Below are 12,616 nucleotides of genomic sequence, written 5' to 3'. Positions count from 1 at the left end.
CTTCTTCTTCTTCAGAAGACTCATCTCATTAACCTTGCGTATTCATTTTTTGTAATATAACTTTTTCAATTTTTTCTTGTTTTATATTTTGATGAAATGCGGAGTATATAAACACATTAATAACGAAAATTAGTAAAAATGGCGATATGAAACAAATCAAAGTTTTTTAACTTTGAAATTGATATAAAAATAAAAAGTAAAAAACGATAAATTTATTTGAATAATAAAGATTATAAAGAAAATTCATACTTTGAGTTTCTGAAGCGACTTTCCACTCAAGGCAACTCAGTAAAACACAAACAAAAACAATAACAATTATTGCAATACCAATTGCCAACCATGTTGTATCTTGCCCAGCTATTAAATAAAAAACAAATAATCAATACATTTCAACCGTCACCAAAATTTTCAAAATCTACAAACATGTTATGCATTGTCCATGATTTGGCCGAAAAGTGTATTCTACTCCAACTTCTTCTTTTGAACTACAATTTGTAGCAAATAGAACAGGCACTCCTTGAGAACATTTCCATGTTGCATTTTTAACTCCTGGATAATTCACAAGACCCTCAGTAGAAACGGATTGATTTTCTGCGCAAACGCATTGCTTTTTTGGATCATCATTATCGTTTACATATCCAGTACTTGTGCTGCAATTATATTTTGTTACGGATTTACTTGCAATATCAATGCAAAATCCAATTACGCCTTTAGAAAAAGGCTTTAAATCATTCAACAATTCATTTTTATCTGGCGCATTTTGTGCAGCTGGCTCGTTAGGACCTTCTACTACAGCTTTTCCCCGAGTTCTAGTCAAATTGTAGCATGCTTCTTGGACCTGTGCATGCTCCAAAGCCACAAAAAGAAAAATCAGGATCATAAATAAATAATAAAGGTATGGATCAAATGATCATATATTTTTTCTCGTCAAAATACTACATGGCCATGTCATATTTTTTCCACAGGCCTTCCCTTTTTTATTGTGATTTTTCTTTTCGCTGAGAAGTGCTGGGACAGCCTTTTACCATGTTTTTACACATTTGCATATTTTACCTCAGTAATATATTTGCATCGCAGTCATTCACAGCTGTTGTGTGTGAATTATTTGTTCAATGGTGATGTTATTGAGGTACATGTAAATTTTTTTATTTTTTAACCGAATACATAGGAATTCTGTCAAAAACAATGCAAATCAAACACTTCCTGCGTTGATGATTGCGAAATTGGATTAACATGCAGAGTTTGTAACATTCATAAAAATTCTTTATATCATTTCAAAAATTGTTCGACTTCTTATTGTCAGGTTGCACTGAATGATCATTATGATATCTGCGATGTTGGCTATCGACTTTGTCTGGACAAAGGAAATGCAGATGAACACTGCAGTACATCGCGAACATTTTGCTTTCACAAATGTGATTTGCTTCATGATAAATGCTTGCATAAAAAGGATGTGAAATCTTATCCTTCTCTTCCAGCATCTGCAGCAGTTCTTTTTCAGGCTTCAAAGGAATTGTTCGCAACTATTCCAAATAGAAATGGGGTTTGTTTTTAAAAGATTAGACAATTGGATCAGAAATTCTACTGTTATGTTTTTATGGCCTTTTGTTGAACAGATTCCTTGTGAAACGCGCTGTGATGAAGAAGTTGAAACCTGCCAAAGAAGATGTGCATCTCGTTCATGTCGCGATGGTTGTTGGCACATGCGTCACGGATGCATTGACGAATGCCGCCCAGAGCGGGATTTAGCGATCCAGCAGATATTGGCGCATCCTGCTGTCTCGTGTGCCGCAAATTGCTCGGCACAGAAAGCAGAGTGTATCAATTCCTGCAGAGGGGACTCTCAATGCCTTGCCAAATGTGACAACAAGCACTTCGTTTGCGAGCAGCTGTGCCGGCCAGAAGTGGCATATCGCAGTGGGCAATCGCGGTGCACTGACGACTGCCAGTCGGTGTTTGTGGGCTGTCTCTCTTTCGTCCAAGGCATCTCCAAGGAAGAGGCAGCCACACGATGCATCGCAGACAGAGAGCGCTGTTTTCACAAATGCGATCCAAAAAAGAAAGAGAGGGCAACACAGCTGCTGTCAACAGCGCAGGATCCAGTTGCTCCTAAGGAATGGAATTCTGTTAATACAAACACTCAATCAGTTGCGCCTACTGTCAATAAGAATGCTTCATTTTCAACTCCATCTCGATATCCCACTCTTGAACAAAGTGAAGATTCCCCCCAATTCTCATACGAGTTGTGTGATGAGATGTGCCGCAGAGCAGAGTCAGCGTGTCAGACAGCGTCGCGCGGCGACAAGCTGCTTTCGCTGCAGTGCCTGGCACAAAAGAAGGAGTGCAGCCATCTCTGTGTAGATGAGAACAATCCTTTGGTTTAATTTCCTTATTTATTGATTTATTTATTATCATTGTAATAATCTTTTGTTTCATTTGAATTTATTCTCATTTTTTGTTCTGTCACATACAGCCAACCACCCCGTGCACACCCAGATGCCACGAGGGCTATCAAAAGTGCTCTTCTCAATGCGACTCCTCCTTCAGCAGCGCAGACGAGCGGTCTGAATGCGACAGCGAGTGCTGGCGAGAGAGAAGCAGCTGTGTCAGACGCTGTCCATTCAGCCCCGATGAAGACGTGTCCCAATGCGACCTCAGCTGCCATGCTGCTTTTGAAGAGGGACTCGAAAAATGCGGTGAGGCTGATCTGTCCTGTTTGGAGACAATCACTTCACAGCGCAAAGACTGCTTCTCTTTGTGCAAATCACCTGCTGAGCTGAAGGTTTATTTATACTATTTATTCATTTGAATAAAAATATATTATCATTATCGTCGTTATTATTGCATTTCAATCAATCTTTCCTTCCTTCCTTCCTTCCTTCCTTCTTCCTTTTCTTTCTTCCATTCAGCTGACACCAGGCGAGCAGACATGTGTGTCTGAATATGATCGCTGTGTCTCTCTCTGCAGCACTCCCGACGACTCCTGCCGCCAGCGCTGCTTCGACAAAGGGAATGAATGCTTCGTGCAAGTCAGATGGAGTGCCTTGTCGCCCTGTGAGCAGCAGTGCAAAGTCACTCACGAGCGCTGTGTGGCTATGTGCTCCCAGCCTTCTTTTTCACAACCACCTTCTCCGTCTTCAGCGTCTTCCTTGTCTCTCTCAGCAGCTGCTGCTAAGTTGTGTATTGACCAGTGCCAGGCAGAAGGAGAGAAATGTGTCATTGGCTGCAGAAAGATCTCTCTATCGTCGTGTGAAGTGGATTGTGTGACGTCCTTTGAAACATGCAGCGCTGACTGCGACAATTCGGCTCTTGCTTTTGCAGCTGACATAAACAGAAGTGGTGAAAGAGCACTTTCAATGAAAGAAGAGCAGCTCAGAAAGACGATGGCTGACGAATGCAAAAAGAAATGCTTCGAAAGCGGAGAAAACTGCTTTGTTGAATGCGCAGTGCAGCCAGATGAACAACAAACAAACACTAGCATTAACAGTAACACTAATGCCTCATCTTCTTCTTCTGATTCTTCTTCTTCTTCTTCTCCATCTGCTCTTTCATCTCACCCTTCAGACGAGTCAGAGGATGATTCCTTGCTTATCCCACAGCTGACTGAAGAAGAATATCAGGCACTGCCCTGTGAAGACAAGTGTGAGCACAACTACACAACATGCTATGTCAAATGCAAAGCAGACAGAGAATGCGAAAAAGCTTGTCGCCGCAGTCGATTTTCGTGTATTTCCATCTGCGAAAGCGGAGTTGATCCTCTTTCTGCTTCTCCCTCACCATCAAAGTCAGAATCTCAACCAAATAAGAAGTCATCTTCTCCTTCCTCTTCGTCTTCTTCTCCTCTTCTTTCTCCTCTCGATCAATGTATATCACAATGCACCGACACATTCAGTGCGTGTCTTGCTTTGATCGCTGATGACGACGATGCTGGCTTTGACCAGTGCAGGAGACTGAACCAGCAGTGCGAGCATCTCTGCCGCAATCCCCCGACTCCGCACGAGGCGTGTGTGAGTGAGTGTGATGGCTCATTTGAGAAGTGCATGGGAAGATGTGGCAGCAATCCCAGCAGAGAATGTGAGATGGGCTGCAGAATTGCGAGGAAGGACTGCAAAGACGGGTGTGTGAAGGAGATTGAGACAGATGCAAAAACACACAGCGGACTGAACAGCAAGAATGTGGAGGGAGAAAGAGAAGGAAGTTTAGAAGGAAATGCTGATCAGATTGTGGCTGAATGTGAAGATGTCTGCGGGGCGACGTTTGACGAGTGCACAGCAAAGTGCCAGCAGAGCACTGGTTCAAAAGGAGGAACAAAAGGAGGATCAAAAGACAGATTGAACGGAGGTGGAGGAGGAGGTGGTGGTGGTGGTGGTGTGGATGATGGCTGTTTTGAGGTGTGCCGTCAGAGTCGAAAAGAATGTCTTCGCGACTGCCACTCAGATGACTCGCAATACAAACAACAGAAGGCACAGCAGGCAGCCGAGGCCGAAGAGCAGCGTCTGTTGGGCGATGTGCACATCCACTCGCCCTGTGAAGAAGAATGCGATGCGACTTTTGTGTCCTGCTCAGACAAGTGCGATGGATTTCAGCCGTGTGAAACGAGCTGCCGGAGAGGAAGGAGGGAGTGTGTGGGGAAGTGCGAGAAAGAAGGGAAAGCGCTGCACCAGCTGAAGGAGAAGGCGCTGAATGAGGCAAAGGAGAAGGAAAGAAAAGAGAAGGAGGAAAAACAGAAAGAGAAGGAAATGAATGAATTGTCAGCAAATGTTGAGGCAGACGAGAAGCCGAAGAAGACAGCTGTTCCACTCAGCAGTGATATTCCCGAAGATAATGCGAGAATTCCACAGGCAAAGAATCAGCCAAAGGCATCTTCACAAAATTCATCACCTTCTTCTTCTTCTGTTACATCTTCATCATCGCAGCCTACTTCATCATCTTCTCCACAAAATCGATATCCAACAGCTGACAACACGGCAAACAAACAACCAAAAACCCCTGCTTCTCCTCTTTCTCCTTCATCGTCGTCTTCTTCTTCTCCTCGATCAACTTCTTCTCCTCCTTCTCAACCGAGTTCTGCTGGCTATTCTTCAGAAGAAGACTTCCAAGCTCAACTGGATGGATGCAACGAATACTGTGATGTGCTCACACGTGGATGCCAGAGTGAATGCAAGTGTGTTTCTGTTGTGTTTATTTTCTCTATTTCTATATCTATTTGTATTCATCAATTTGTATTTATTCTTTTCTGTTCTATTTGTGTTTCAGATATGCTGGCTTTACTGGCTGTGAAGCTGAATGCAGATCACAAGATTCGAGATGTCGAAAGGCGTGTTCTGCAGGAGAGGATCCACCAGAACCGATTAGCAATGCAGAAAGATGGAAGAAGTGCAGTGTGTTGCTTTTATTTGGTTCATTCTCTTTCAAACAATTTTTATTATCTTTTTTTATTCAATTACTTCCAATGTGTTTCTGTTTAATGTTAATAAATAAAAATTGCCAACTGTTCTGTTTCAGCTGGCGAGACGGGTGTTTCACTCGATGATTGTGTTCGTAGTTGTGAAGGAAGCACCATCAACTCTCCTGGTGAATATGATGCCTGCTACAACAAGTGCCGCAACAAGCGAAAGACTTCACTGGAATTATGCGACAGGATTTACAAGGGGCCTTATAAAGACACCAACAGTGACAGAAACACAGGATTAACTTCGTCTTCTGTGAATGGACAGAGCGATGCGTCTGAAAGCGGATGGAGTCAGGAAAGCGATCTTCTTCCACAGACAGCGCTGCTTCGGCTGTGCCAGTCGTCGTGTTCCACAGGATTCAATGATTGTTCTGCCAAATGCGAAAGGAGCGGGGCAGGAAGAGCCTGCCACGACGACTGCATGGGAAGCAGAAGGCGCTGCGAGGCACAATGCACTGAAGACTACTCATCGAAGCCGAAAGAAGAGGAAGGGAAAGAAGTCAAGCTGGTTTGTTTTTTATTTGTTTAATTTTTCAATAAGTCGACAACAATTCATTCAAAATAATAATCCATTAAATCTGCCAATTTCCACAGGACTGCACGGGCCAATGCAAAGCATCGCTCCATTCCTGTCTGGAGATGTGTCTCGGCAACAGCATCTGCGAGTCGCAGTGTGTGGCACAGGCACGCGACTGCGAGGCGCGCTGCTCGCAGCCGAAGGACTTGTGCAGCAGAGTGTGTGCAGCTGAGCGGGCGAAGTGCCAGGCGAGCTGCAATGGCCGGCTGAGCTGCGAGAAGCAGTGCCAGCGGGGTGAGGTGGAGTGCATTCCGCTCTGTCTGAATGAGAGGGGCGATCCGAAGTGCATTGGAGAGTGCAGAGAGAAGCAGATGCTGTGCGAAGGGAGCTGCCTCACGTCAAGAAAGGAGGACTGCTCAGCTGGGTGTGCAAAGAACTACAGGCAGTGTGCCAACTCGTGTGTGAGAGAAGACGATGGGGGTGATGATCCAGCAAATCCTCTTCAGAGCCAGTCTGTGGATGCTTCGCTGTCTGAACAGAATGAAAGAGATAGAAAAACGACACAGCAAAAGCAAGAAGAAGAAGAAGAAGAAAGTAAGGAGTATGAAGAAAGGTATCCAACTGCCCAGCAATCAGCAGCATCGCAGTCGAGTGGAGATGGCGAGGTTGCCTCGCCCGAAGAGTGCAAGAGATGGGCAGATGGGCCGTATGTGGACACACTCATGAACAAGTGCTCGTCCATCCAGAATCCTCGCTGCTACGACGAAATCTGGACAAAACACTCAAAATTGCTGAAGGCGTGTCAGACACAAAACTCGGCAATAGTGTGCTTTTTTTTTATTATTTTGTTGAGTGGTTTTAATAAAAATATTCCTTTTCATAACATACTTCTTATTCATTTCTTTCCCAGCTTACAACTTTTGTCTGTGAATATTATTGCGATGAGCAGTTTACAGAGTGCTTCAATACATGCGGCAAAGGAAACAAAGCATGCCAAGACTCTTGCACAAGCCATATGAATGCCTGCTACAAAGGATGCCCCAGATGAACATTTCTTGAAGTCAAAAGCACTTTTTGCAAATGATTGTTTAGGTGTTTCTTTAAAATGACATTTCATGGATGTTCTTTTCTTTGCAGTTTTTTAAATTGTTTCTCATTTCATTTGCTTATTTTACCATCTCAAGAATGTGTTTAAAAATTTGAAAGATGATTCTGCACAGCTATTCACAGAAAAAGTGTGCGCGAATATAAAAAATTAATATTGTGAAATTATTTGTTTTTTTGTTGTTTGTGCTAAAAATCATCTAAATCAAGAAGTGAACTATTTTTCACAGACTGTCTGAAAGAAGAAAATTGTTCGTCTCGTTTTGCATCAAGCGCAGCTGCTTTTGTTGTTACAATCTCTATTTCTTCTTCTTCCTCTTCTTCTTTTCCTTTTATTTTCCCTTCTTTACTTTGAGTTTTCTCCTCATTTTTCTGATTCAATTGTCCATTATCATTAACTGAATTGCTTGTTTCGTTTTTCCCATTCTCAACATCTTCTCCAAAATGATCTTCAGAGCTCTGTGACTCTCTGTCAAACACAGCTTGTGCAGAAGGAGAAAGAGGAGGCGGATGGATGGTGGGCATCTCGCGAAGTGAGCCAGAAGAGGAAAGAAAGCCCGAAGTTGGCATTTGCCCAGACTCCTTCGATGCAGTCGACGCAACAATGCACAAACCAATTGGAGTTATTGTGGGGTGGATTGAAATGATATCAAAAGAAGGAGATATTTTGCTTGGAGTTTGTTGCACAGAAGCAGTCGAAGAAGAAGAAGAAGAAGAAGAAGAAGAAGAAGAAGATTCATTTGATGGTGAAGAAGTGGAAGAATTATTCGTCTGCAAAATGTATGAATGTGTTTGACTTGGATTCTCCGTCAAAAAATCAATTCGGATAGCCTTTCCATCTTCCTCTGGCCTTATTTCAACGCTTTTCGTGTCAATTGTTCCGGTCTGCGGCTTGATGGTGATTGTGAATTCGACTGAAGATTCGGGCAAGTCTTTTGTATTTGGTTTTTCAATAGACAACGAAAGATCTGTTTTTTTGAAAGAAAAAGGTTCAGATTCTTTTTGCTGTAAATTGGATGAGTCAGTTGATGAAACTGATTGTTCAGCTGTTTTTTCGGCAATAATCTTGTTTTGTTTTTCATCTTCATCTTTCTGTAATATTTCATCTTCATCATCAGATTCGTCTTTTTTCAATTCCATTTCCTTGCGTTCTTTTTCAAGTTGCTCTTTCAATTGCTTCTTCTTCTTTTCTTCTTCTGTTTTGTCAACTCCAAACACCAAAAGTAACTGTTGTGTTGACTTATCAAATGATGCTTTGCAGCTATCAACAATAACAGGATATGGAAGTTCAACATCTGCGTAATATATACAGTCAGGTAAATCATTGTTGGATAAAGAAGAATTGGAAGATTTTGTTTTTAATGGATCAGAACCTGGTGGACAAGTCAAAATAACTCGCTTTGGTTCCAAATCAACATCAATTTCTTGAACAGAACTCTTAGAAAAGCACAAATGAATCGTGAGCAAATTCAAATTCAAAAAGAAAACACTTCAGCATACAATAAGAGGAAGTTCAAATGTTGCTTTAAGTTGATCGGGAAGTCTTACAAGATCAGTGTCTTTCGACTGAAAGTTTTTGGAGATGCAAAATTCATAAAGAAGTTAAGTTAGTGCAAACTTCAGTGTAATCTCCCATGTCAAAAAAGCTAGAGTGGACAATTTTGTATTTCGGAAGAGTAACATTTTTTGCTTTTTGTTCAGATTTTTGATTATTCGCTTGAACTTTTTGCTGAGATGGTTTACCCACTCTCTTTCCTTGGAAGCTCGTGCAACCGTTATCATCTTTGGTTTCACGCGCATCGGATTTTTGTTTTTTATTTCGCGTCTCCTGTTTGGGTTTTGATTGATTCTTTTTAGATTTTGATGGAGGATTTTGATGAACAACTTGTTTTATTGTTTCTTCCTCTTTTTTCTTTCTTGCCTCCTTCTCTGCCATAGCAATCATTTTATCGTACTCTTCCTTTGCGCCAGGTTCTGAAATCTCCTTCATGTATTGGAAAAATAAATCAGTAAATTCTTTCTTTTTAAAGCATTCTGCAAGTCTATTTCTCTCATCCGTAGTTAAATCCTTTCCAAAATCGTCAGGTAATTTATTTGTCATAAAACTAAAATAGGAAAAAAATAATAGTGGTTAAAGAATTTAACATAAATGTTGCATTTGATTTGCAGTTGAAGAAAGTCATGTTAATGCTTTGATAAGAAAAATCTTTAAAGAATTCATCGAATCGCAGCAATATTGTTTATTAATCAAAATGCAAAAATGAGAAAATTAGATGCTCCTACCTGGATTCGAACCAGGATTACAGGATTCAAAGTCCTAGGTGCTAACCATTACACTATAGGAGCCACATTAGAACTTGATTGATTTGACTGAGTCGCGAAAATGTGACTCAGTCAAATCGATTTATGTATGGTTTATTGAATTTCTCTTTTTTTAATCGAATTTCCCTCAATCTCACATGTTTTCAGCTTCGGAATTATCAATTAAATTTGTTTTGAGTGTTGTGATCTTAACTTTTTTTGTTTTGTTAATTTCTTTTCCAATGTTTTTAGTTGTGTTTTAGAATTTGGTTTGTGTGTTTATTAGATATTATAAAAGCCATTTTTGATCAGTTTTTACACTACATATTGTGTATAAAATACCGGACATCGCAAAAAATACCGGCAAAAATTAAAATTAAGGTTAGATCAAAAAGAATTTTTCAAAGTAATTTCTTGTAAGTGTTCATTTGATTGATACATTCAGCTCTGTATGAAGATATGGGTGATTATTTTTGAAATCATATTTCTTCAATCTAAATTTTCAGTTAGAAAAATATCCGAGAATATCAGCAAATGAACACTGAAAAGTTAACAGGCATTTTAAAAAGGTCTTCGTCTTTTTTTAGCTTTCACATATGTTTTTTTAAAACAGTTGTGATGAATTCAGCATTTGAATTCAAAATCTCTTCCAGATGGTCAATAACATTTGAAAATATTAATATCCCGAAAAAAGTTATGATTTCAAAAATAGTCACCCATATACTGGTTTTTGAAATATTTGTTGCAGTAATATTTTATGGGTCATTGAACTGAATAAAAAAATCATTTCTTGCAATTCAACATTTAAAAAATGAAATGAAACTGTTGAAAACGGAAGCCAACACTTTTAAAAATTCGAAAAAGTTGCACATAACTCAAAAACAGTGAAGAACCGGTTTCTGTTTTTGATTTATATACATAATTTATTTATTCGTTTTCTTTGTGTTCAGGGAATTGAATCAAGTGGAGAATGAATATTGCCAAAAGAAAAGAAAATTAAAGAGGATGTTTGACTATGCAATAGGCATGAAACGATTAATCGCGAAATAGCTTCAATCTTGTTTTATGAATCAACAAATAATGTCATCATTGCATTATTTTTTCAATAATTATCCAAATTTATCGCTTCACATAAACGTTTTTTATCTGAAAATGAAATGAAACTTAAATGATAATTCTTTTTCACTGATGGAAAATTGTTATTTAATAAAGTTGTTGTGTAAATGTTAAGTTATCATATCGGCAATTTATTTAAGAGAAAAGTTTCTTTCACATTCAATCTTTTTGACTTTGAAAATGAAAATTATTGCTTTGTTTTATTTTTGCGGAAACAAACTAACTCTATTGTTGATTGATGCAAGCTTAACTCAAAATTTATTTATAGTATCATACTATAATAAAAATGAATGTCGGAGAAATAAATGTGAAAATTCAAATGAATAAGAAAGAGATTGAAGTATTTGAATTCGATTCGAAGTTGAAAGCAAATATTCTTTCATATGGGTGATTATTTTAGAAAAGTTCCTTTTGTTTAATTTTCAAATAAAATAAAAATTTCATGTTTCGATCAAATTTCTGTTCCCACTTACCAAATTTTGCTGTTATGAAAATAAAATATTGACAATGATGTTATATTCATTCTCATGAAATCTGGTGAAAAACAGAAAATGATCGATTGAATTTCAAAAATTTGAAAATTAAACAAAATTTTTTTCAAAAAAATTTTTCATTTAAAAAATTAAATAAATAAAAAAGTTTGAAAAAATATGAAGTTTCAGAGAAATGAATAGAATTGTGAAAAAGAACAAAGTTTACAAATTTTGATTCTCGTGAATAGTAGTTTAAATTTTTTCTCATTATTCACATTAATGTGCTTATCCTCCTTATTCTCTTCCATTTTGTCACGTTGTTCTTCACTATCAACATGATCATAATCGCTGTATTTGAATCTCCTTCTTTTTCTTATTAACATTTTTCTTTATTCTTCTCTCTTTTTTTATCCTCTCTTTCATCATCACGTGATCAAATTCACACTTCTACCATTTTTTAAAAAGTCAAAGATTCCTCATCACACTCACCCTCTCCCTCTCCATCGCCACTTTTCCTGCGAGCAGCATCACATCAGTATTGTTGAACATGCAAACAGCTGCAAATGGTGGGCATTTCTCATTCGCTTCATCTGCCACTACCAACTCGTTTGCAGTGAGCTACACCACCTTCATCGTGTGCAATGTGAGTGAGGACGTAGGTGAAAGTGCAACCCGCGGAAAAGGCGAAGCACTCGTTATCAAGAACAACTATGTGTTTAAAGTGTAAGTCTTCTTCTTTTCATCAATAATTTTGTGTTTTCGGGCAACAAGGTATTTGTCGGAAGAGGTAAGAATATTGTGTGCGATTCCCTTGTTGTTTGCACTAAAGAGCCTTTGTTTTCATTATGCAAAGCATCCATCAAAATAACAACTCCATTGTTGGGAACAACAGAACAGAAGAATTCCGAGATTGAATTGTTGGCTTGCTTGTGTTTCTCAACTGATCTTTTGCTGACAAAGTTTACGAGGAAGTTGAGCCTGGAATCGAGGCATTGAATTGTGGACAATTAAAGATACACTGAAGAAGTGCGCACAATGTGATAGGACTTCTGAAAAAGGAAAAGAACATCAGGCAAAGATTGTTTGGTGTTCTTCTGTGTTTGAAGGTCTATGTTCTAAAAGGGCAAGTTGGATAATCTTTCAAAAATAATGTGCAAAACAGAAGGAAAAGCAATCAGAAATGTACTCAATGTGACAAGCCATTCTGATGGAAATAAAATTTATAAAAATTGCAGTCTCATTGAGCTTTAATTGAACAAACACAGCAGTTATCGAATCAAGTTTTCAAAATGATAAGCTATTTTGAAAAGTTGCGCTATCAGCATAGATGGAGAAATATTAAACACGATTGCTTATTATTATATCAAATCGACTTGTCACATCGTTGAATTAAATCTTGAAATAATTTCAGATGTGAAATCAATCTTCTTGTTGTTTTCAATTTCACATTCCTCGCGTAATGCGAATGAAGGATATGATGAAGTGGAATATAATAAAAGAAGTGAATTGAATAATGATAAGAAAGTGAACTGTTATGTTATCCAGAAAATTTTTCTCAAAGTTTTGTGATAATTGTTCGTTTTTGATGTTCAAAACTCAGTTTTGCTTTTTTCTTCAATGTTTGGCGTTCAAAAATATTTATTTTTTCCGTAC

At 38.6% G+C, this 12,616-nt stretch overlaps 3 protein-coding genes across 3 annotated transcripts; 1 reads left to right on the top strand and 2 right to left on the bottom strand.

Moving 5' to 3' along the window:
- Nucleotides 1-61: 61 nt before the first annotated feature.
- MONOS_5002 (uncharacterized protein) lies at nt 62-894 on the bottom strand. Its single transcript, XM_067875118.1, has 3 exons — nt 424-894; nt 250-357; nt 62-170 (listed from the first exon to the last, which is right to left on the bottom strand). The coding sequence occupies exons 1-3, from the start codon at nt 878-880 to the stop codon at nt 157-159; spliced, it is 579 nt and encodes a 192-aa protein (XP_067725617.1). The 5' UTR covers nt 881-894; the 3' UTR covers nt 62-156.
- A 132-nt stretch (nt 895-1,026) lies between these two features.
- Nucleotides 1,027-7,238, top strand: MONOS_5003 (uncharacterized protein; the record flags this gene model as incomplete). Its single annotated transcript, XM_067875119.1, has 10 exons — nt 1,027-1,092; nt 1,169-1,240; nt 1,304-1,543; nt 1,617-2,378; nt 2,474-2,782; nt 2,910-5,164; nt 5,257-5,381; nt 5,506-5,960; nt 6,047-6,793; nt 6,880-7,238. 10 exons carry the CDS (start codon nt 1,027-1,029, stop codon nt 7,015-7,017), a joined length of 5,169 nt encoding a protein of 1,722 aa, XP_067725616.1. The 3' UTR covers nt 7,018-7,238.
- Nucleotides 7,231-9,195, bottom strand: MONOS_5004 (putative PIH1 CS-like domain). The gene is made up of 3 exons (XM_067875120.1): nt 8,692-9,195; nt 8,574-8,639; nt 7,231-8,510 (listed from the first exon to the last, which is right to left on the bottom strand). Exons 1-3 carry the CDS (start codon nt 9,172-9,174, stop codon nt 7,263-7,265), a joined length of 1,797 nt encoding a protein of 598 aa, XP_067725615.1. The 5' UTR covers nt 9,175-9,195; the 3' UTR covers nt 7,231-7,262.
- Nucleotides 9,196-12,616: the final 3,421 nt, after the last annotated feature.

The sequence above is a fragment of the Monocercomonoides exilis genome (genome assembly GCF_001643675.1).
Source record: "Monocercomonoides exilis strain PA203 chromosome Unknown scaffold28-1221067, whole genome shotgun sequence".
Taxonomy (NCBI): domain Eukaryota; phylum Preaxostyla; order Oxymonadida; family Polymastigidae; genus Monocercomonoides; species Monocercomonoides exilis.
The sequence above is the reverse complement of the archived record's forward strand: the minus strand, read 5'-3'. Positions and strand labels throughout refer to the sequence as shown.